Source organism: Trematomus bernacchii, unplaced genomic scaffold (genome assembly GCF_902827165.1).
Source record: "Trematomus bernacchii unplaced genomic scaffold, fTreBer1.1, whole genome shotgun sequence".
Taxonomy (NCBI): domain Eukaryota; kingdom Metazoa; phylum Chordata; class Actinopteri; order Perciformes; family Nototheniidae; genus Trematomus; species Trematomus bernacchii.
In genome coordinates this window covers 7,386,730-7,412,866 of record NW_022988050.1, presented here as the reverse complement: position 1 = coordinate 7,412,866, position 26,137 = coordinate 7,386,730, and the positions used below count along the sequence as shown (strand labels likewise).

At 40.2% G+C, this 26,137-nt stretch overlaps 1 protein-coding gene across 1 annotated transcript; it reads left to right on the top strand.

The window, feature by feature from the left end:
• The first annotated feature begins 225 nt into the window (after nt 1–225).
• On the top strand, nt 226–23,945 carry LOC117473895 (SH3 and cysteine-rich domain-containing protein 2-like). Its single transcript, XM_034119848.1, has 11 exons — nt 226–322; nt 11,921–12,290; nt 13,917–14,011; nt 19,545–19,629; nt 19,803–19,915; nt 20,023–20,086; nt 21,417–21,472; nt 21,642–21,730; nt 22,365–22,416; nt 23,413–23,550; nt 23,781–23,945. Exons 1-11 carry the CDS (start codon nt 233–235, stop codon nt 23,877–23,879), a joined length of 1,251 nt encoding a protein of 416 aa, XP_033975739.1. The 5' UTR covers nt 226–232; the 3' UTR covers nt 23,880–23,945.
• Nucleotides 23,946–26,137: the final 2,192 nt, after the last annotated feature.

Sequence of the window (26,137 nt, the reverse complement as noted above, 5' to 3'; positions counted from 1 at the left end):
CATCCTTACCGGTCTTTTCTGCACCGAACAACAGCTTTAAACCAGTAAGACGAAGCACCTTTTTACGGAATACCGTGCAGCACCGGTGAAAGATGACTTGACAGTTAAACCGACTCTACCTCTTCGGACTGTAGCGATGTATTAAAATTCTGCGTGCATATTTCCCCCCCCATTCCTCTGTCACCGTGGACAGTTTGGCTGTTGAAGGAGCATTTTCTGCGGAGCATACGACATGACGGAAATCAGCGAAAAGGAGAACGAACCACAAAACCGGGACTTTCACCGAACACAGCCTACCGTGCCCAGCCAGCAAGAATCAAAGGTACCAACACACCTGTACGCTATTCCATTGATTTAACCCATGACAAACAGACATGTGGCTATTCTGACTAAAGCAAGGTTTTCTCTAGTTTAATGTGTCATTAAAAATAGTGAAATCGTATTTAATCTTATCTATTTTGGAGTCATGTGTTATGGTTATGGTATGCATTACTTAATAAGGTGCCTTCTGTCTTGCAAGGCTAATTCTGTAGTGGTTGCATGTCTTGCATAACAACTGTAAGCCGCTTTAATAGCTGCTTTAATAGCTGCTTTAATTCTTGTAACTACCCTGACCTCAAAGTAAGCAGAGGGCAGAGATTACATGAAAGTGTGTGTATGTGTGTACCTGTGTGTGTGTAAGAGAACTACAATTATGGACTAAACACAAGTTATGGATAGCTGCAGGTAGAGGCAAGATAAGAAATATCCTGTGAGGCAGTTTTTGGTTGGGCTTCACTTTGATTTAACGTAGACATCAATAATATTGTGTACATGCAGTAAATGTTGGAGGTGTGCAGTACAGCGTCCAAGCAGAGGAGTTATGAGCCTGTGCCTTGCATCCATTATCTTGGAAAAAAATCAAGGGGACCATCACAAGAACCAGGGTGGCAAACATTGCACATGCATCGACAGAATAAGATGCCAATTCATTTCACAATCATCCCCATTTTTAAATGCTTTTCTCTGCTTGAATATCACCTGCCCTCCAGATATGACACAAACACATTAATACAGTATTCTGAAACCATGTTGCATCCTGAGTTCATATTGCGATCATGATATTGGATCACAAGACGTATCTGCTTTCTGTATGGTCAGAGATAGGAGGAGATGGGTTTTTGCACTAACAACATGGAATTCAAATAGATGAATGAAGAATATATCATTAATAGTTTAGGATTGCTTTAATTTATTTGTCAAATGACTCAATTGCTAATCTTCTTATCCTACTTCTCGGCTTCTTTCAGAGTTAATACAACATGTTCTAAGTATTTCTGTTCGGAGCTTTATATCATATGCTGCCATACCACCCTTGCGAGGGAGGTTACTAACATCATTGAGGAAACAACATAGGTTTAGAAAAAGTCACTCAGAGAGCCTCCGCAAAGGCCAAATGCCAAAAAAAACATATCTTTTATATGCCTTGATATTCAGATCTATTCCCTTCCTTAACCCCACCCTTCCATCAACTGTTAAGGAATATCCGACCAGTCGTTTTCAGCATAATCCTGTAAACAAACAAACTTAACCCAAAACATAACCTTGTTTGCTCAGGTTGATGTATGTTAAATGAAAGCCTCTTTAATAAGTTGCCTCAAGATTAGGAAGAAAAGTATTACCCACCTTAATGCATTTCTCATGTTAGCAATATTCCCCAACTCATTTTTGATCAAACAAGCACAAACCACCAAACACATTTTTTCCAAAAGCTTTTGGGGGAAGTATTTTCTTTTAAAGATTTGACTTGTTGTTGCTGTTTGATCTTTCATGACAAAAACTGGAGCTGAACTTCAAAGTGGGAGAATAAACTCCCACTTACAGTACCGACTTGACCTACATTTCCTACAGAACTTTTTTTTTTTTTTTTTTTAAATGTTCAAATGTGCTTCAAGAAGGGCTTTAATTGCGGCAGTAATCGCAACAACAAATCCCATTAAGGCTGGCTTTTGTTAGTCATCACCACGGGGACCAGTAACAAGCCTAGCAGGACGGGCCCCTTGTTGTTTCTATTTGACTATACAGACACACACAATGGATGGTGGGCGTTGAGGTGCTTGGTGAATTTACGAGCCTATCAGCTAGCAGATGTTTGCTGTGTCTTGCTGTGGGCTGGGTCATAATTCACACAAATGGTGGTCCAGGCAAAACAGAACAGGGTGGAAACAATCCTCCGTACTGCGTCAGCCGTGGAGCTCGGTGTTTGCCAAGCTGGCAACAGTGCCCGCTCCACATCCCTCCGAAAAAAAGAATGAAGGGGGAAATGAAGATTAAATGTGTGTTGCAACCACAGGGTCTCTTTTCTGCTACAGGGTATCTAGAGCTTCTTTCTGCCACTCAATATCCTTACTTCTGTAGCCTACTGTATTATTTCACAACTATTTCAACCCTTTGCTCTGCCTCTTCTGCCTCACTGTCTGTCTCTTCCTCAGTTCCTCATATCGCCTCTCTCTGCAGTCTTTCTCATCTCTTCATCAGCTCTCTCTCCTTCATCTCTCACTCTCCACTCCCTCTCTGTCCCCCGACTGTCCCTCAGCTCTCGAGTGTTTATTACAGTGATAAGTGGGCCTACCAGCTTTCTAGAGTGCTTCTAATACTGTAGATGCAGTGACAGAGAATGAATAGTTATTCCACCCCTACACCTACGGGCAAGGTGATGGCTCTGAAACTATTATTATTCCTCTCTAATCACTCGCAGCGCACGCCATTCAAGTGTTTTTCATCTGGTGGTACTACAGTAGCCATGGTAAAGTAGATGACGAGTTACGAAAGACAAAACAGTGGTTAAAGCAATACATTTACATTTAGTCAAATACACCTATCCACTTTGACAAGAGTTAGATGAATTTGATACCACTCTTTGTCCGTAGTGTCTGACATTTATATTTTGAAGAATGGTAGGTCAACAAATCCAGGGACTAAGGTTATTTTTTCAAACCATACATATTTGACTTTACCTCATATACTTTAACCCTGCATGTTTGTTAACTAATTATGATTTTAAAACATTAAAACACGGGGCAATAAATAGCATGGACCAAAGAGGACACACTCTGCTTATTTATCACAATATATTTTTGTTTATTTTGTCCGCACAATCTATGCTATAAAAATGTAATTGGGGTTATGCTGGCTTTTTTTCTTTTGGCCAAGACCAGTAGCTATTGGTGAAATGTGGTTATAAGTGACTTTTTAAACTCCCAGTAGGCACATTTTGTTACTTTTGGATGTCTCCAGGCTAGCTCTTTTTGCCCTGTCGTTACCTTACAGTGGTATCAATCTTCCTGTAGACTTATTGGCATAATAAACAACATTTTCCAAAGAATGAACCATTAGAGGCGTAAATGAGACCTTAGCTGAAAATAATCTGACACATAAAGTTCAGTTTTAACCGACAGCAGGTGTAAATGCTGATAATGAGTGCCCTGGTCTCCGGGGGCCTTCACCCAACACATCACTTTCTCAGCCGGCACAAAGACAACGTTCTTTTCACTAACTTCCTTATCATCCCCTTTTGTCTCTCTTGGTTATTATTTATTTCTCTCTCCATGTATGTATTTCATGTCCCTGTATTATTGACTGTGGCCCAGTTAAATGAAACCCAACACCTTGTCTTTTTCCACCTGCTTTTCCATCTCTCCTCGCCTTACTCCATTAATATCTCAAATTCCTCCTTCCTTTCCTACATTGTCCTCTTCCACCATAGCTCTGAGCGGCTGGCTGATGATGTGCTTGAGAGGATGAGGGCGATTTTAAGAATAGGATATCACGCCAGAGGTCAGGACAGGAATGACAGAAATGGAGAGAAAGAGAAAGTACACCTGTGGAGAGAAAAAGGCATGAAAAGGAGATAAGAAACTGCACAAAAACAAGAGAATACCACATTATTAAAACAGAAAAATGGAAGGGTTACGTAAGATATTAATCCGATGGGTAACATACTGGACAGTGGCGAGTGTAGTCATTTACTGTAACTACAGTTTTTGTTAATTAAGACTCAAAATTACTTTTCTTAATTGAACATGAAAACAATCAATTTGTTATTGCTACAGTTCATGAAACAAATCATTTAAAAGCTATCAAGCCAAACATTGGAAAATGATTCAATACTGTTTTATTAATTTCGTTTTGGACGTAGCGTTAACACTTTATTTGACTTCTGAATTCTTCTCTCCGAAGGCAACTAAAGTTCCTAAATGGGTTTTTCTGATGTGCCCTAGCATGTGTCTGTGCCATCATATGATCTGCGGTGTAGATGACATGTCTGCACAGCGTATACCTCATGTTTGTATCCTCTGTATCCCTTGGCGCAGGAGGACAATCACTCACTTCTGTCAGACCACAATATGTTTGTGGTTCTCCTGAGTCCTGCCAGAATGATTGACTTGTACTGCAGACCTTTGAAAAAACTATAGTCTGCACAGAAAACAGATAAAGAGTTACAGAAATAGATACAATGACGGAGAAGGGAAGAGATTGATATTAGGAAAGACAGACATGAATAATGGGACATCAATACTGTTTTATGATTCAATGCAAACCAACTTTTTGTACTTTACATTGTCACCGCTGTGCTCATGTATCTAATGTTGATCCAGCACCTTTTGGATTAATGATGATTGAATTACTGTACTTGATTGAGTTCTAAAATGCTGCTGAGACGGCAGATTCCCACGTGCGATGACGGGTAGGAGCAGAGTCAGGAGGGAATACATGTGGACTTTATTTAGTCCTTTGTTTAGTACTGACCTTAGGTTTGGAGAGGTTGGACTTCAGAGGTTGTTTTGTAAAAGCAAAAAGATGTTTAATTTAATGGACTGGAAGAAATACAGTTTTATAAAGAGAGCTTCCGCTCTGAACGGCTGTTTCACCTTGAAGAGGACTAGAAAGTACACTTAGCTGCGAGACTTTTGAATGCATCAACAAATAATCATGTAGACAGCAACTTTGGTTAAACTTTAATATCACTCCTTCATTAGCGGTTAGAATAACATTACATTATTAAAGTTTTTAAAAAAATAGACTTGACTTTCTCTCCACCCTGGTTTATGAATGACATTAATCATGTCAGGGTGGCTCCTTTACATTTTCCCTTCATTTATCCTAAATAAAGATGACTGAATTTACCTAAAGGTCAAAAAAGAAGGTCATGCTTTGAATGTAAATATAATGATCTTCTCCTGTACACATCTCGGTGGCCCCAAGGCTATGGAACAAACTCCCCCAGAAACGAAGAGCCTCTGCCTCAATAGAGATCTTTAAGGGGCAGTTAAAGACCCACCTCTTCCGACAGGCCTTTGGGGCGTCGGAGGAGGTGGGTTAGTAGCTGTCTTTTATTGGTGTTTTATTGTATGTTTTATCCTATGTATTACCTGCTGTTGTTTTATGCCTTTTTATGCCTTTTATTCTACATTTGAGTTGTACTGTGAATTGTGTACTGTACTGTAAAGCACTTTGTACATTCGTGTTGAGAAGGGTGCTATATAAATAAAGTTTTACTTACTTACTTAATCTTATTTCTTTTGTCTTTTAGTTGAATGATTTCTTATCAAGGCTTTGAGCTTGGTGTGTAACATACACTTGCAATGAAACTGATATTCAGTACTTTCATATTTACAATAAAACATAAAACAGGATATCATTCACTTTTCTTAGGGTGTTTCAAATCAAAAACACATATCCTCAGTACAAACACACTATAATTCTCAATCTTCATACTCAAGATCAAAACATAATCTTGGTGTGTGTTATATGTGAGACAAAACAGCCTCTTGGGTAACCACATTGTTATGAAGACCCTGCTGAGTTGTTCTTTCCCCATGGTTTGAAAATCAAAGAGCCGTCGTGGAAGTCACTTAATGTTTACCGCAAAGGCTCTCTATGCAGTTAAGCCTTTTTAAACGGCTTGATTTGGAAAATGCAAGCTTCTTTTGCACGCTCAGACAGGCAAAGTCCCTGCTTGAAAGAGGCTCACAGATCTCTGCGAAACAGCCCTTCAAACAACAGCCAGATATCTGGAAGCCACACGCAGAGCCTAGACAATGAGAGAGAATCATTTACCTTGATTCACACCATTTCTTTCACCTGTGAAATCACGCCTTGTACATACAATAGATCACAGAGACACCTCTGGTTCTTAGGGTTCATTTCAGTTTCCCTTCAAATCTGGAAAATCTTGATTTAGTCTCCGAGTTTGTATTTGCCTTGATATATAACTATTGAGTAAAAAAAGGGTTAGGGGTATTAACGCAGTCAAAATCAAGGGAATCATATGACTAATCTGATGAAGCGACCTAACACTATTATACAAAGTTAATTTGATTACGTCTAAATGTGCCTAAAAATACAAACCGTCCAACCTCTCGTATGTATTCATCTCTTTAATGCTCTTCATCTCTGTGATAGATATAGTAAATATCTGAGCTCAAAAAAAGGGATTAAACTGTCGGTTATAGGACGTTTTCAGTTTGTTCCAAGCAGCCAGCAGTGCAGTGAAGCACTACAACTTTCCATTTGCACAAAAGGTCGTCTCAGGACCTACCAGGATGCAGCTGGAACAATGCCTAATGAGGTCTGCATTAATTTAAAGCTCGGGTCACTGCAAGAACACGGGCAAACTTAATCAGGTTTCTGTGTTTTTCAGTAATACCTTTTAATTTCACGAGCAGCTAGAGATGTCCCGATGAAATAAAACAATGCACTGGGTATAATGTGCTGAGTTGGCGGAAATTGGGGATTAGCTTTTTACTCTTTACACTAATACTAATGCAGAGTCTTAACATTTTTACTTTCTTACGTGTACTTTGGAACACACTGTTTTCCTTCACTGATGATAGATGTGACGCCAGTGTAATTCTTACCGTTCTAATCATATTTTTACATTTGGCGTAGACTGATTGTTAAAGGCATTTCAGCTATTTTTGGGATCCGTAATCACCGTCATCAAAGTCGTTTTTAGATACTGCTTTCAAAGTTTCATAATTGTTAGAATTGGCTGGCTGCATAGCTGTGCACCTACACACACAGCCAAGGCAGGAGAGTGTGTTTTAAAATGATCCAAAGAGAACAGACATTGTGTTCAGGTTTAGAAAGTTTAATCGTCTTTCCTGAAGATCTCAGTCAATAGGCTGAGACGTACGGTATGTGCTTCAAGGCATAACCGCAGTCAAAACATTATTACGTAAGTGTGAAACTCAGAGAACTGTCTATAAGTAGAACTCTTAGCTGGTAGATTTGGCTATTTATAATGCTATCCTCTCACTGCACCACCTATGAGTTGTAGAAAAGATATTTCTTGGGAGTGGGTTATCGTCGTGGCAGCAGGATGACTTTTTTTGCCTTTCACAGGCATCTTGTGTGACCACCCCCCCCCCCCCCCCCCACCCCACTCTTTCTTGATCATTAATTTATCCAGGCATTTCTCACAACAGCCTATTTATAGAAGCCTTCACCAAACATCCCTGTGCGCTGTGCTCATTTTCAAACGGCCGCAGAACAAGGCGGAGACGTCTGCTCTGTCTCCACTGTACCATTTGTCTGTCAGTGGGGTGAGAGAGAAAGACCCTGGTGCATTGGTGGAGTATTTTCACTCTATATCCTCTCTCACTAAGCTCCTTTTTTCTTCCTTATGTTCTTCCTATTTTTTCCTTACTTTCTGTCCTCATGCCTTTTTCTTTTATTCTTCGCTTCATCATCATCCTCACACCCCAGTCTGCTGTAGTACACCGCACTGCTTGCACTGTGATGAGCTAATTACCGTCAGTCGTCGAGTGTGATGGCTCTCTCGCTCTGTAATCCATAAATAAACCTTTACAGAGAGACATGCAGGAATATAGATATGTGCATTCATTAGAGCCTGGCTTTTGAGTTCTGTTCTGGGGATGTTATGGGATATACTGAAGCACAGCAAACATGGTTTTGCTCTACATTACAAACACACATACTTGCTATAGACTGAATATATTAAGATAATTACTGTTAAGGAATAATTCTTCTAGATATCTAACTAGAGATGTCCCGATCCGATCACGTGATCGGGGATCGGAGCCGATCACGTGATTTTCAAAAGATCGGAATCGGGAGAAAAAAATCGGGGATCGGGATTTTTTTTTTTTTTTTTTTTTTTTTATTTAATGTTACAAAACAAAAATGACCATGTTCACGTCTTAAAGTCATCCTGAGGCCTTAGTTTTGGGTTAAAATTACACAACATCATGTATGTGTTGCTTCTTTTGGGCTTGTTTTCATAGACATGGTTGCTTATTTCTCTCAAATCTGGCAACAGAGTGGGCGCAGTGTCTAATAGTAGCAGTAAGCTAACGAGAGGCTACGTTCAGCTGGTGACTCGGGAGTCGGGACAGAGAAAATGTCAGGAGTTTGGAAGTATTATAAAATTGAAAGCGAAGGCAGTGTAACAGCCAGATGCAATGTTTGCAAGGCGGAGGTTCCGCGTGGTGGAAAGAACAGAGCTACGTTCAACATGACCAATCTAATACGCCACCTGAGAAACAAACACCAACAACAACACGACGAGTACACAGCGGCCACTCAGGTAACGGCACTGAAACAACAAACACTTTCAGAGACTTTTAAAAGGAAAGAGAAACTGCCCCAGAACAGTGAAAAGGCCAAAAGAATAACAGCCAAGATAGCTGAATTCATCGCGTTGGATGACCAGCCGTTATCTGTGGTGGAGAACGTGGGGTTTAAGGGACGACTTGAATGCTTTTCTCCTTTTTTTTCTCTTAATGCATTGCATAAAGATCGGATCGAGAAAAATCGGTATCGGCAGATTGTCAAAATCAAATGATCGGAATCGGATCGGGAGCAAAAAAAGGTGATCGGGACATCCCTATATCTAACCTTTTGCTCTGTGACGTTTTATGATCTACTCTGACGTCTGTTATCTCCTTTAAGGAAAGGCATTGGTGCCATATGTGTTGTTGTCACCAGTTTGTGACCGGTCAACTTGTCTGGCACGAATGGTAATTGTTGTGAGAACGCTGAGGCACTTCTTTATCGGTGTTTGTGAACTCTAAGATGTGAAATCTTTGAGGCCATGAGTGTCGGACGCGGGTGGTTCAGTGTTCCCAGCTGTTTAGTCTACTCCTCCAGAGATGTTGATTACTCTCTGTGAACCAGTTAAAAGGTCTAGCATAGAGAGAGGCTCTTCAGAATTGACGTGGCAACTCTCCCGTGAAGTCAGACCCTCTGGCTCGTGACTTGTGATGTGAATCCTCCGGCCGAATACTCTGAATAAACCCATCAGTGTTTGACATCAAAGCTCCAGCTCTCCTCGTGTCTCCTTCCTGAGTCGGTGACTCCCACTGCATTGCTACACAGAAGTTTCCCCCACAATTACAAATAGCCACACATAAGTAATGTTGATGACGGATAGATGCGATGTGATGCTCTGGAGCTACAACATTTGAGAAGCTTGGCTATAAGATAATGATTTGATGTATAAGGACTGGACCTGTGCTGTGGATTTGTTTAGTGCCTTCTCTCAATGGACCTGCCTCAAATCCTCAAGTTACACTCTGGTGTAACGGATCAATTAATCAAATCCCTTTTAACAGGCATCATAGGCTCTTGTCTTTATTGAAAATTGCAAATACTGTCTTTATTGAAAATTGCAAATACTGCCTTACAATGAGCCCGACTTATTATGTAGTGATTGTATTTACTCTGGTTTTCATGCAAACTATACGGTCCACAGTCATTGAGCTTTTAAACTTTACTTCACATACATCTTTCATTCAACTGCTTTGCCAAAAACTGCATTTTACAAGATGACCTTTGAACACATAACTTTATCTTTGCCCATCACTCATTTGTACTGAATATATCCCAATGTAACTTTTGCTCTGTTGGCTGTTAGCTCAGTTTTTCACCTCAGCAGGACTGTGTTGCCCGCAGGCTGCTAACAGCTATATTAACCAGCCCACCTCCTGACACTTTAAACATGGAAAGTATTGATACAATGAATCAATAGTCACAGAGGCATGCAATTACAAGGAATCGGACAACTAGGAACCATTTCTTATCGGAAATCCCTTTCACTAGCATAACAATTAACTGTGCAGAAATACTATATTTGAATGCAAGTTAAACTGAGTAAATACTAAAGCATCTCATGATAATTCAAACCCTCTTAAAAACCTAGTTGGCATTAATTAAGTTTGTATTCTTCATCTTAAAATAAGTTCTAGTTTCTCTAATCTGTGTGAAAGCTATGCGAGGTTTGTTAAGCTTTGATTATCAGTGGTGCACTACCTTGTTTGTGCCTAAATAAATTGGTTTTCTTTCCCCCTGGAAATGAAGCAAAGGCAGGCCTTCAACGCAGAGGAGGTTAACAAAGTCAGACAAGTTAAAAAATCTAATCGAGGCGAACATCCATTACTGAATGGGCCACCGGTCGAGCCAAGAAAAGGCCATTAAGGAAAGCATGGACTCAGCTCCCTGCAGAAAACATTTACGAGAGGCACTCGCTAATGGGTCAACAGGGAGACTCTTTCATCCCTCAAACTAAATTGGCATCTGTGAATCTGAAGCTTAAGGGAGAAAAAGAGGAACCTGCTCGATTCTATCGATCAGGTGGATCGGTGCCTTTTAAAGGTACAACAGGCATGATGAGGATGCTACCTTTTCACATTTCTCTCCTCTTTTGCAGAGGAAAAATGTCAGACTTTTTGCTTGACCACAACAAGCAAAAAAACATGTAAATGCCACAAAATAAACCAATCTATGATTTAATATAAGTTTGAATCATTAGTCTGCATATCACCCCTGTGGCTAACACAGTAATCTAATGAGCTTGGTGTAAACTGAAGAGATGCTTTTCTTAGAACTATTACATCCTTGCGATTATCCCCGGGCAATTTTCTTGATGTACGAGTCCACAGAGGTTACTATTTCAATATATTGGATCCAATCGCTAATAAATCCCCATAATTGTTTGTCATTATCCCTTCCTCGTTATTGTAGCCAAGAGCACTGGATGCTGGAATGGAGGCCGACAGTCAAAGATAAACACTGTGTTCGCCGCGCATTACTGACTGCACTAAATGCGAAGGTGCAGGCCGCTCAATAAAACTAATCAAACGTGAATTTGAAGGTGTATTGACTCGCCTGGATTCGCATGGGATGGCAAATTTGTGATCCAAGGAAAGAAGGGGAAAAAGGCTTAAGCTGGAAGATCAGAAGCCAGCGTGGCAGGGCAAGGACAGTCAGAGGGTAGAGCTAAGAGACTGTTAACAGACTGATTTCTCAAACACTGCACATCCCCTCGAGCCAGACAATTTCCCCCTTGCCTTTGCCACTTTTATTGTTTCAGCTTTAAACTTCCCCTTATTGCTGTATATACTGTCACGGTAAAAAGAAAGGATGGTATCCAAGTGGTTATCAATCATCACTTTAGGACTTAAAGCCCCTGGCCAAGTTATTTTCTGTAACATTAAACCGTCATAACTAGACAATCAAATTAAGAAGACTGTGTGTGTGTGTGGTTTAATCATATTAACTGACAGAGGCCTTGAAACATAAATAACACATTTTGATTCAAGCGTTGCCAATTTCTGATTAATGCATCAAAGCTTTTATTGATCTGAGCCGAGCCCAATTCTGAGTAGAGAAACAATAAACAAAAACATATTCATAATACGTATGTTGCATGAGGAATAAACAAAACTGACCTAACTGTGGTAGAACATGTTTTAGGCCTTAGGACAAGTTTTAGGCTCTTTGGACAAATGAGGTTCAGTGGGTGTGTTTTCTTCAGTTAATATATCCTTATTCCTCTGAAACAAAAACACATATATCTTGTAACTGGTTGTAATTTGACTTCTTATTTACCTTTCTTGTTTTCTTGTTTGTCTTTCAGTTGCAACGATTGAAGCGCTCCCTGTCCTTCAAATCTGTCATGCGTAGCAAGAGTATGGACAACTTTTTCCAGCGCAATAACGGCGAATCCCGCCCTCCTTCCGCCCTCATCACTTCCCCTACAGCCCTGACATGTCCTCCTCCCCCCATCTCCTCGTCCCCTCTGGCCTATGAGCGCTCTCCGTCCCATTCCCCGTCCACCAGTCCCAACCTCTCACTGTCATCCCGCTCACCTTCCATCAGCCCCTCGCTGTCTATGCCCTCCAAAAACCAGCTAAAGTCTCCGGTGCAGCCGCTCAAAACCCACTGTTTCCAGGAGCACGTCTTCCGCCGGCCCACCAGCTGCCAGGGGTGCAAACATTTGATCCAAGGTAGGTCAGGGGTACTGGATACTTTCAGAAAAATGGTCTTACTTTTGTCGTTTCATAAAGGAAATAAATGTGTTGCACAAGGTCTCCCAAAACGCAGAGATAAGCTGATTCTGTGTACTTCTGAAAGCTAAGATAAAAGTTGTTTTATCTTGAGTTAATCTACTGAGATTCATGATGCAAGGCTTTATTGTCATGTGCACATTAGCTATAGCAGTGTAGATATGGCAATGGAACAACTTAAGTCACAGGCTCCTCCAACAGTGCAACATGAATAGCTGTACAATAGCTGCCCACTGCTCCTAGTACTAGACTCCTGGTACTAGGATGGGTTAAATGCAGAGGCCACATTTCACTGTGTGTGCTGTGTGCTCTGCATGTGTGACCATTAAAGAGGGGTTTCATCCCTCCCAATTCTATCTATCTATCTATCTATATATAGGACATAAAATAGTGCAAGAGAATGTTTTGACATGTGCAAGTAAATACAAATAAAATAGAAATTGCAAGAAGAGTCCATATACAAGTAAATGGAAATATGATATATTGGATAAATAATTAGCAAGATGCAAACGGATGAATGTTTATGGATGTGTTTTAATAGTCTTATGGCCTGTGGAATGAAACTGTCCCCGAGTCTGGTGGTTTTAGACCTGATGAGCTTCAGATTCAAGGCATTTCTTACAAATGTGCAAAGATATCAGTTAAAAATAGGCTGAGTGTAGCATCAGATTTGAAGGGTGTTGCAGATATTTTGAGTTTATTTGCTGAGGTTTCAACACTGGGAATTCTGCCACTTCATCCAAAGATAATCAAACGCGTTCTGTATGTGGTTCTCAAATGATGAAAGATTGTAACTCAGGTATCCACAAATCTTACTGTGGATCGTTCGCAAGGGGTCTAATTCTTCAGCAAAAAATGTTCCCAATAAAAAAGATTGACTGCAAGTGCAGAAGTCCAATCCTGTTTATGTGTCTCCCCTGGGAGTTGTATCTTCTTTTTTTTTACAATTGGTGTGCTGACGTTTCTCAGCAGTCTTCTTCTTTTTACTTTTATTATGTACTGCAACTGCTCTTACAATTTGCATACTCTGAATGCTTGACAACACTGTTAGGCTTTTTGAACGTACTTGAAAGCACATTGATCAATTTGAGATCATTACATGTTCTTAATCTTTAGCTAGAGCTTAGAGACTATGTAATAAAATCAGTAAATTATTCAATAATATATATTTAACATTCCTTACCTGGTCCAATACAGGCCAGTGAACTGGTAAAAGAAAATGTGCATATAGAACATGTGGCGTACAATTGTCAATACTGATGTTTGTATGGCAGTTTATATAATACTCTCAGTGTGGGTTTCACATGTGAAGAAAGAATCGGACACTTTTTTGCTAAAATAAACTGGTTACCAAGCTTCTCGGAAAGAAAAGTATTTTTAAATCACTCACCTAAAAGAATAAAAGACCTTCACAAACCACAGAATGCCCACCTTCCCTCCATTTCCATCACACTCTCTGCACCTGCTATTGCCGTTCGCTTTGTCCTTAATGTGTTGCTGATAATAGAAATATAGACCGCGGTGTTCAGTCCACTAAGAGGTGTTATTTTTCTGATGTCCATGCAGGTAACTCCAAGCAGGGGCTGCGCTGTCGAGCCTGCAAGCTGGCGACCCACCTCTGGTGCTCCTCGGAGCTCTCCCAGCAGCCCTGCAATGGAAAGGTAAGAACACCTCGACTTATTTGAACCTCACTACCATAATCTATTCACCTTTTTATGAAGCTATTGTAACACTTTACTGCCCACATACAATATATATATTATAAAAATCTAAGTTTCTAGCACTTGTCTGGCAGCGATATGACACTCAGATATGTGGTCATCGAGTGTGAACAGGGGTGTGAAACTCTGAGAGGCGAAATATCCACAAAGTACTTGGATATTCTACCTGGTTATTGAGACAGCAGGGACATATGTGTGATCAAAAATATATTATATTAAAGAGTTCATAATGATTTGCCTCAAATGCATCACACTTACTTAATGCAGACCTCCGCCAAATTTTTCCGTAAGTGAAAAATGATTTTAATATCTGCACTATGATTCGGATGTGCTCCAAAATTAAATGGGTACTCTCTTTTTTTGTTGGCACTTGGTATCACCTTTCACCATGTTTAAATTGGGTAGTTTGTAAGAATAATCCAATATCCATGCGTCCTTTTTGCTTTGCACATTTGCTTGTTTCGGTTCTCTTCCCGAACCCGACTGACCCATGGTCAAACATTTTATTTACAAAGACATTTTAATATTTTGTGTATTTGTTTCTCAAATGTACTGGATACGAATGTGCTCTCTGTAGGCTGGTGCCATATCCAGAATGCATTGTGTCAGCAGAAATAAAGAGCATCTGGATGCTGTAATTGTCTCTGCCAGTCAGTTGGCATAGCCTTTGGTCCTGGAAATATGCTTAGCCCCAAATCCCTGGTCCTGTTAAAAGAGGACAAAGCCATTTTCAAAGCAGGAGGGACAAAAAGCTAGAGGTTATAAATGGAAAGTGGGTTGACCACAGCTTTGCCAGGTAGACTAACTTACGGGGAAATGTTTGTACAGGTAACGCTCATATCACTTATATCCTATCTAAGAAAAACTCAAGCGGAGCAGGATGACACTGATGACGTTTCGGTGGCCAGGTCCCAACAGTTTGTCACTCAGCCTTTTTGTCCGTCCTCCTGCATGTGCTGCTTTTCTCACACAACGCTCTCTTTCCGCTCTCCTCTCTTGTCTGCGTGCAACATTTCCTTCCTCCCCTCACAACTCTGTTGGAAAATCAATATCTCTCTGTACCAGCTGGTCTGGCTAATTCAGTGTGAAATTCAGTGTGTTTGAGGCGCACACAATCCCTGGAGGATACGACACGGAAGGCTCTCGCCAAGCCTTCGGTGGTGTCCTTTTCCATCACTGCACACTCATCAAAGCAAGGATTAGGCCTTTCACTGAAACTGCATGGAGGTCGAGGCTCCTTCTTATACATCCACATACCTCTAGGTCCAGGGGCCACTGACTCTCAACCAAAGTGCGTCATCCAAAGCTTTTGTGCGCAAAAAGATTGCTTCTGAAATTTCACCTACTGTATCTTAAGTGCATGAATTGCTCAGGTGATCTTTTTTAATTTATGAGCTTCATCATACATATTTTAATGAAACTGAAATGTAGGAAAGGCTGGAATGTTCTTGGCAATTAGTTTGACAATACATCTAATTCCTGTGTTTGGTGCAGTCAGACTCTTGGGATGACTTGAGGCCAGAGCCTGCGTATTCGCTGCAGGCAGAAGAGAGAGCATTAGACGTAGTAAACACTGTATCGGTGCTGCTGTGTGGATTAACTAGCAGTTGTGGAAAGTTACGAAGTACACTCATTTAAGGACTGCACTAAGGTACAATGTTCAGGTATTGTAGCATTTCTATTTCAACTTACTCTAGTTTGCACAGCCTTTCTTTCTCTTTTATCAGTGACATATGGCTCACACTGCAAACCTCTCCATCTCACCTCCTAATTGTTTTCTTCAACGGTCCTTAAAGTATTATTTTCCTATAATTAACTAATTAATGAATGAATCTTGCAGAACAATGTTTTTTTTTTCAAGACCCACACTCAATTCTCGATAAGAAGTTGATTTTTTTAGATTACAGGTTAAGACAATCCTAGTGGACTGAGAGATCTACATATACAATTGTTAAAATTAGCTTATCATTAAAATACTGCAAGTGAATGAATACACAAATAATAATATCCATTGTTTTGCTTTGCCTTAGGCTTGCCCTACCAGCTGAGCTACTGGAGCGCTCAATATCTTATCATATCAATGGGCAACAAAATGGACCATGTTTCCACATATGGGTACAGTTTAAATGCAGGACTTTTACCTAAATCAAGTTTTTGTGGATGTGGTGTTGTTACATTTACTTCAACAAAGAATCTGAGTAGTCCTTCTACCTCTAGTAATTCACAGCAAAAAAAAAAAAACTAAAGCGGGCACAACTGGCAAATGATAGGTATGTAAAGTAGTGAAGTTGTCCCTCTGACTCACTCCTAACCCATTTGCTGAGTGCACCCATATATGACTGATTGCCTTAAAATATCTCCAGATCCAAGCTGCTGAAAATGACTTTGGATTCCCGACAACATTTTGCTAATCAATGTTAATTAGACTTAAGTATGTATTACCCTTTGATTAAGGAAATAGGCCTGCTGAGCGCTGCACAAAATAATTGCTTCTGCAGGAAAGATTTACACTCAAACCCATTTTACCCGAAATTGTGAGAAACTACTCCACAGTCCCATCTTTCTTTGTCTGACCAAAGAGGGGCATTTTAGCTTCTCTTCTCTCTAAACCTGTCCAGTCATGCTACCCAGTCATCATTTCTGATATGTTGATCTGTAGCTGAATGGTAGTAGTACTATAAGATGTGGAACAGTTTATTTTGCTCAGGAAAGAATGAGTCTACTCCACATCAGTATGTTTAAAATGGGAGCAATGGCAGATCAGAGTGTGACTTGTTATGAATTGACTTTAAACAGAAAGTGAAGCATTTGCCAGATGTATTGTCCATTCACAGACCGTGTTTACATTTTATTTGTATCTTGTGTTTCCTGGAAAGACTTCTTGACTTCTTCTTGAGTTGCAACTGTTGGTCAAATGACAGGAAAGTTGGCGATTATTTGAAATGAACTGAAACCGACCGCTGCCTTTTTCTAATTCTTATCATCGTCAATTGAATATTTAGAAAGAACAAACGTTAAGCGATGAATTGAGAAAATAATAAGCAGATTCATTAATGATGAAAACATTATTGTGTGAAATCATTCTTTAACGATCCCCTATCAACAATATATTATAGGTCTCAGATGTATACAAAACCACCTCCAAACAGATCATGCATTATCGCGTGCCATAAACCCCTCTGTTTCAGCACTGTTCCAAAAGGGCTGATTCTGTGTCTGTCGCTTTAAATGCTAATGAACTGCTTCTGGCCGCGCCTCCTCTGTGAAGTGTCTGGTTTAAAAAGGAGCGGATTCAGGTGATAAGGTGCACGGGTGTTACCTTGGTTGGTTATTAGCTAATGGTTGCAGAACCCAAAACAATATCACAAAGTGGCCAAAATCTGATCAGCTCATTTTCAGACAGGTTTTTATATAGAGGGATCAGGACAAAAAGAGAGAGAATCTTTTTTCCAGAAACTTTCAGAGAGGACACATTTTGCATAATAGGTGACTTTTAAATGTGAGCATTTTTTTGCATATGTGAAGCCATCCAAAATATCAATCAATTAGAATTGCTGCATAAACGGATACAATCACACTGTTCAGTCATGTTTTATACAATCACACTGTTCAGTCATGTTTTATACAATCATACTGTTCAGTCATGTTTTAGCAGTGAGATTTGTGCAGTCTTTTCAGAGTAGAGGTGAAGTTTGTGTTGTGTGTGAGAAGGGAGATAAAGAAGAGATTCTGGGCAAATTGTTGTCTGTCAGTCCTGAACAGCCATCACACCCCCTCCGAACCTCAGAGCTATGTTTCACTTCTGGATGACTTCTGTGCTCTTCAGAAGCTCTACTCACAACAGCTGTCAGATCGTCATGGCAGTTATTTTGATTGCTTTCTTTTCTTCTATAAATATATTCACTTTGGTTTTTCAGAAACTTTCAGACACCCAATGAGTATACAACAATATTTCTACATCATGACGCAGTTTTTGATTTATAGATGTTTTTGTTGACATGTTGAGCATCGAGCAGTATGACCTGATAAAGGTTTTTTTGTTATACAATGAAGGTTTGTACCACAGGCCAGAAGAAATCAACCCTAAACAGATAACGCATTTTTCTGATGACATGTTATATTCTTAGCATGTACCGCATTCTATAAAACGGATGATAAAAGATGCAGAGATTAAAAGCAGAAATACTTTTTTCTTTTAAATACGCTTCTATTTGGGGAACACAGGACATATTCATCACAGCCTCTGTCCAAAACAGGACTTTTATCTTTCAGACTGATGAGTCATGTTCTGCAGCTAAACATATTTTTCTTGCTAAATAAAGAAACAATCGCATATCAAAGGTGTTCGGCTTCAGATCTACAATTTGACAGAGACGGATCTTTCTGGTGCCCCAATACGCAGACAACATGGATGAATAGCTTGAAGGCAGGAAGAAAAAAAAAGTTGAGTCATACTCCATTAGGCGCACAGGCGTGTTCGGGGATATATCTTCAGAAGCACCGTGTTAAAACTAATGGTGAGTGTATTATTGCCACCATTAGTCGGCAATAAAACGCTCATAGATCATATTCGCAGATCCAACATACAAGTGTCGAGATAAAAACGTTTTTTATATTGCAGTTTGTTTGCATTATAAATCATCCTCTTCCTCCTACAGTCCATAAAGTGGAGAAATAACATCAATTTAGACATCAAACTAAAAAAAAATGTTGTTTGCAACGTTTCTGAATTCACTGTCAATAGCGGGCTGGGTATTCGGAGTAACAATGAGGGACATTGCGGTTAAGATGGAGAATTGGCATTAGTTTTCAGCAGATGTATTGGTTTCAAAAGCTTGAAAAGCAGATTTATATTCCTAACCTTCCCTGCACTTAAATCATATGTTAGCATATATATATTGTAGCTGAATTATCTTGAAAACGTTGTGTGGCTGTCCGTTGAACATTTACAAAGAGATGTTTTGTTCTAGCTCCTAACTCTGTGAGTTAGTGTATACATGTTTTTTAGCATTTGGATTAATTTAATGCTTTAATGTTTGTGCTGGGTTATAGATACGACTGTTACAGTAATAGTTATAATTTACTGTCAAATGGCAGAGGAACTTGAAGCATCCAGTTCACTTGGAGGAAAATGTAAAATTAAGAGAATACAATTTAAAATAGTCAAGTAAATACAATTACTCTGGATTAGTCCTCATGGATAGTACATAAGTAACATAAGCCAAGTACCTCCACATTTTCCTCAAAGTATCTTTGTCAAAGTTATTTGTAGGGGATTTCAGAGGAGCTGAAATACCGCAACACAAAGAGCTTTTATCTCACTGTAGGCCCACGTCTTCCAGATCAAACCACACAGGTATTGTCTTACAGAATAATATCACATCTGCCCTTTGTCTTCTTTCCGCCTCAAGTAACGTTTCTCCTTCCCCTGTCCTCCCCCTCCTGTCTCCCTGTGTCTCTCCCGGCTTCTCAGTCAGGAGCCTTCAAGAGAAACTTCAGCTCCCCTCTGTTAACCGCGGACACGCTGGGAGTGGTCCGAGAGGCCCCCGCTGCTCAGGGTGAGTGATGGAAACTCTGGAGGATTTCTCACAGCATCCAACAACCAAAGTCTCAGAGTGACTAATCACCGTGTGTCTGGCCTTCGATCCTCGATGCCTGACATGAGATGTATGTGTTTGTCCATATATACTGTCTGCCATAAAACCGCACGTGTGTCCCTGTGTGTGTGTAGAGGCAGATAACAGCAGTGTTGACCCTGTGTATGAGGCGCTGCGCTATGGGACGTCGCTGGCTCAGTTGAGCCGCTCCAGCTTCAGCAGTATCTCAGAGTCGCCTTGTGACGAGGTATAAAAACAGACATAGTCCTCGTGTCATTTATATAAATTCATGTAGACATTAATCATACCGAAATAAAGCTGACTTTGCTGACTTCATTTCTTTCTTTATTATAGGAAGAAAACCTGCCAGACAATCTGGAAAACCAGCCGATCGCTGAAGAGGAGCCCATCCCAGGAAGTAAGTCAAATCATTTTCCTCTGAATTCGTAACTGATAAATGTCTGTTTTGGCAGCTTTCCAGTGTTTGTCTCTTTTTCAAATGTGACTATTAACTATGGTGTCCATAAAATTGGTTTGCCTTTTCTGGGCTAATGTAGAAACACGGTAGAGCAACATGGGACTTAAGAAGACCCATTCCCTTTTTAAACATTAATGGTTCATTCTTAGCTAACTGAAACACAACGACTCGGTTTTAAATTAATGAAAACATAGCTCAATGTTAATGTAAACAAAACACATGAAACCCTGTATCTTTCAGATCAATACTGAAAGGTTTTGTAGAAATAGGTTCACATTTTTTAAATGGGCTTGTTTGCTCTTATTTCCAAAGGTAAATGAAAAGATTGATACCGCTTTTATGTTCCTTTTTAAATTACGTTTGTTGTTTTTACATTGTTTTACATTGCCAATTTTGTTTGTTGACTTGTGAAGCCCTCTGAGACAAATAGGATTTGTGATTTTGGGCTATATAAATAAACTTGAATTGAATGTCTACTTTAAACATAAAGCTACTAGCAGCAGCCGGTTAGCTTAGCTTTACAGCTGATGTACAGTACACAGGTTATTAAAATGAATCTCACTATAATTAAAACATTATATCTAATTTGTACAATTTGCAAAAATATATAGTGTGTAAATTGGTAAACTGTAGATGTGGGTTTTGATGTGCAAGCTGTTTTCTCCCGTTTCAAGGCTACATGCTAAGCTAAGCTAACCACATGCTGCCTTTTACTTTATATTTACCCTTACTTTCCATCGTATTTCCCGTGGCAGTGGAAGTGATCTTCTCATTTAACTTGAAGCAAGAAAGATAGGCCTTTCCCCATAAGTTTAACTCTAAACTGATTGGTGCATCAACCCTTTTTTAAAACAGTTGAGTCTGAGTATCTGTACATTTCACAGGAATCCTTAGAGGATACATTTTATTTCTTAAGATATAAATTACCAATGGTGAGATTCCCTCCATAATGTGACACTATTGGGACAGAATGTGAGGGATACAGTGAGTATGTGTGTGTTCTCTCCACACTTCTTTAACCTCTCTGTCTTTAGTCCCAGGAGGAGGGATCATCTCTGTTTGTACTGCTGCCACTTTGCAGTACATGACCTTGATTTCTGTCTTCCATCTGTTTGTCGCTAAGTGACCTCTCTGTGTATCCCTCACACTTTTTTTCTTTCTCTCGCACCTATACTCTTCCTCTCTTTCTCTGTTTTTTACACGTGACCTTTCCTTATTTCACACATATTGTCTTTCCTTCTCTTCCTCTTTTCTCTCTCTGTCTCTCCAGTGCTCACCCCTCCTGAAAGTGAGAAGGCTGATTCAGAAGACAGAGTCAGCCTGAAGGTGTGTAGTCAGCACTCTTCTCCCATTTTTCTTGGTGAAAATGCACTCTGTCAACTCCCTTCAAACTCTCCCTACTTTTCACTTAAAGTCAGAACTCCACATGGGAAAACAAATGAATAACAATCTTTTTTCTCTCTGTCTATCTTTCGACGTTCCTTCTTCTAATCAGACTCCTAAGAAAGTGGAGGTGCACTCCATCCACACATATGTGGCTCTCTACAAGTTCCTGCCTCAGGAGAAGAACGACTTGGAGCTACAGTCAGTCACATTCCTTTGCATACTGTACTGATTGTGTAAATGAGACGATAGAGGAGGTGTACCTGGTCATCATTTTGCTGACATTCACACGCCATCTGCCTCCTCGGCGGGAGGATCAGAGGGGGGTTGCAGCGTTTGGATCGGGAGGGGGGAGTGTGCTGGGAGGCCGGGAAGGACAAACAGCTGCGTTGAGTGTGTAACATAACCAAAAAAAAGTATTTGTATGTTAGTAGGTGCAGAGAACTGCTGAGTGTGGTGACACCCACCACTAATCTGGAGGATGCGTCTGTGCAGTAAGACAGCACAAAGGGGATACTGATACATGGACAGAGCAGTCCAGTTCCCTCCAGTGAAAAATAGCCATTTATGGTGACATTCACAGTACTTTACATTATTCACGCAAAAGTTACAATACAGGTATTTAGTGACATCACATCTACCTGACTATTGAAGCCTGTTCTTATTTGGGACTAGAATTTACCTTGATTTAAAAGCAGTCTAAATGCTACTTAAATGGTGCTTAATGTGGCAATAAGTGCCTAATTTTATTCACTTATTAACTCATTAATTGTAAACCTGTTTCTGTGTTAGGAATTCTCATTAAACCTTTGTTTGATCGCATTTGTTCCTCCAGGCCTGGCGACAGAGTTCAAGTCACAGATGACTCCAACGAGGACTGGTGGAAGGTAGGCTGCGCAAAAGATCTTAATAGAACTTGAATGTTATAAATCTCCAGATTTCCTGTAAATACATATTACAGTAACACACACATATTAAACTGGTCAAACAATCAGTTGAAGTTCCTCTAGTCAGAGCAGAACTGATCAGAGTACTGAAGAGCTGACTGATGTGCTTAAAGGACCGCAGGTGTGGGTGTGCAGATCTAGTCATTATTTAGAGGAGAAGAGGAGGGTTGCCGTCGGTGTTTAATGACGCAGCTGGAGATCTTCACCTTCACCTGCGAAGGACAGTCAGTTCTTTACATCAGACAACAGGAAAATGTAGTACAATATTTCAATCAAATACATTTTTATTGCAGATTTAAAAAGTACAACTACTGTATACAAAAAAGATGTTGTATCATATATATTATTGAAAGTGATAATCACTGCAAAGCCATTCACTTACAGTAAACACATTTAAACCCCCTCCTAATGTAAACATGCCTCTGCTAAATGTGGATGAACCAACATCTGGACACGAGTGAAACAGCTTACTAAGCACCCAGGGGCTCTGCACACTCATTTGCCAGCCAGAGTCTCTGAAGAGGATGGGGAGGGGATTAGGGCTCCACAACTGCAGATGCTTTTTGCTCTAGAACTGGCATTGCTAATTAGGGAATACAAACATTGTTTTTATTTGTATTTTTCAGCTTATTGTGTTGCCTAATTTAAATTCCATTATGTTACTATGATATAAATGCTATGCAAATGTAGGCAAGTCAACAGAAAAAAAACTCAAAGAGCGTATGCTCCGCCGAGGACTGCAGTGGAGGAAGCCTGCGACTGGTTTCTGTTGAGACATAAACGATGGAAATACTGTAGTTCCTTTTTGTCAACAAGGCAGCAAATTATAGTAGCTTATTATGGCAGTAGTCGGCATCATGCATTATTGAAGTACGGGCAATTAGGAGCCAGGAAAATCTATTTATAACTATGTCTATGTCGGGGTGTGTTTACCAGGGGAAAAGCAGAGACAAGGTGGGATTGTTCCCGGCCAATTTTGTGCAGCGGGTCCGCCCTGGTGAGCGTGTGTGGAAGGTCACGGATGGTTTCCATGGCAACAGAGACAAAGGCCAGATGACTGTAAAAGAGGCCCAGGTGAGCACACAGTTTTCCACACACACACACACACACACTGGCTGGATACATTTTTAAATGTATGCAAATGCATTCAGAAAACTGCTGATATTACAGAGGACAGCATGTTATGGCTTCCATTACAGCACGCTTTTTTTCGCCTCAGTCCACAAACCCTCTCTCACAATACTGAATGTCACTTGCTCCTCCTCCTCCTCCTCCTCCTGCTCCATCCCCACCTCCCTCTGCAGATCTGTGTGGGGAAGAACGAGGAGATTGACGGTTTCCTCCGGCTGAGCAGCGGGAAGAAGAGAGGCCTCGTCCCTCTGAATTATCTGTTAGAAATATGACGACTTCTCCTTGACCCTCAGTTTGATAAAGAAATTCACAATGATGACGGAGGAATACTCAGGAGTGTTTACCCGACACCTCACTGACCGCAAACCACCCACCTCCATCACCTCCAAAAAGTGGCCGTGAATTAGCAGCGGAAGTGGGGGAAACTCCACAACTTTGCTTTTTCACTGCAGAAGCTTTTAAGACTTAAAGGAGGCGGGGAGGGAGGGCTACTTTTCTTGTAGCACAACTTTACTTTGTGTGGTTTTATACACACTCACAACAGAAATGTAGCATCATGTTGAAGAGGATAGTGTGCAGGAAGTCTGGCTACCTCACTAGCCATTTCCATTGGTCACCCGTCTATTGGACTTCATTACTATGATGTCAAGGCGCGTCCAAGCCTTGTGAGTCTCCATTTCACTGTTCGTGTAGAGAAAACAAAAGAGATTGTGAAAGATTGTAGCTGTTTATTGTAGTGGCTTGTGCAATACTTGTTGGTTGTTTCAAAAAACCTTTAACAGTCAAGTAGATTCGCCTAAAAGGTAAATAAACCATGTCGATCCAGTTTTGTATGTGCAGAATGCAGCACGGCTGGATTCAGGATATGTGTCTGTCCTGCTCCGAATATAAAATGATTCAGGTAATACATTGTGTGTAAGAAAAACATTTGAAAACAAAGTATTCTCTGCTACATCTAGGTCACATGAAAGTCACTCTCGCATATCACACACGAATTTCAGACTGCTCTCCCGTGATTGGATTACTGTACATTTTTGCTTTTCACAGCTCCTATGTGACAAATGCTTTGCATGCACCTCTGGGAGCTTTTATACGCACTTCAATGACACTCTTTACACACACCCATGTAACTTTCAAATCAAACAAGAGTATCTGCTTCCTGTCATGATATCGTCAGCGTTGTTTATCTCTTTGTAAAGTCCTGTAATAATGGCTGTCCGGTTGTGTACCACAGCGTGACGATGGTGTGCCGTCTCTACTTTCTGACGCTTTACTTGCATGGAAGAGCAGAGGAAAAAAAGGTAATTCAGGGGGATGAAGGAAAACCAAACTTAGTGTTATTTGTTAAAAAAGGTAGTGAAGTGTTTTCAAACGTTCTGTCTCACAGTAGCCATGTTCCAAACTGTTCAAAAAGGCTGACGTTTTCAAGAATGGCTTATGTTTCTCCCAGCTTACTTTGCATTATTCTGAGGGACTGTTATTTTGTCTGTTATTTAAGGTGCAGAACATCAACACACATCACTTGATTTATTGCTGTCTCATTATAAACCACAAGACAGTGACAAACTGCCTTGGTTGCGGCAATAACTGTAAATAAAGATGACAGTATTTGTAAATATCCTTATAAAGATACTGAATATATAATAAATCTGAATAGCGCTCTGATGAAGAGGTTTGCAGCTATCCAGCTAAGGGCATTAACCTCACAGTTATAAACAACAGGAGATCATTATTTATTGTATCCCACTTAACAATGTATGCATCTCTTTGCTCAATTAACACCCAGCCCTGTCAGCACAAATCTTTTCAAATACTATGCACAACAGTTCTAGTCACTTACTTTATTTTGTACTCAGCTTATTTCCAGCGTAGCCACACATGTGTCTGTATATTCCTGTGCTTTTGCCAAGATTTGAATTTGGACTCCAGCTTTTACAAAGTGTCCATCCTTGGATCAGCCTGCACCATGCTGTTCCTGAACATTACCTTCACTGGCTAGAACCAAGGGTGGCTCAGGATCCGTATATTACCCAGGTGATTTACCTTTCTCACCTCAATGCACACTACCAGGCTAGTTCTTTGCATGGCTAGCTGCTTTTTGATCCTCACATATCTCAATAAAGTCAGATGAACTGTCAGATTGTGTGCTCTTTTATTTCAGAGATCATATCTCAGTTGGGTGCTTTGTATCACTCTGTCTAAACGGCAGAGAAGTGTGAAGAGAGGCTTGGGGCCGAGAAAAAGGCAGCACTTATTGCTGGCTACTGTTCTTTATTGCAAGATAAGAAGAGAATAAGTCACTTCAGCTCTTAAAATCATGTAAAACTAGGAAACGTTATATGCCAAAACGTGCTTTAAGGTTCAAAGTAAAGTACAGTACAGTACAGTAATCCAGATTTGTTGTACCTCGTAAATGCTGGAATTAGTGTAAATGGGGAAGGAGTATTACAATGATTTACCATTCTCAAGTAAAAGTAGAAAAACCTCAATATAAATATACTCCATTACATCAGTTGGGGAATTCTGTCCA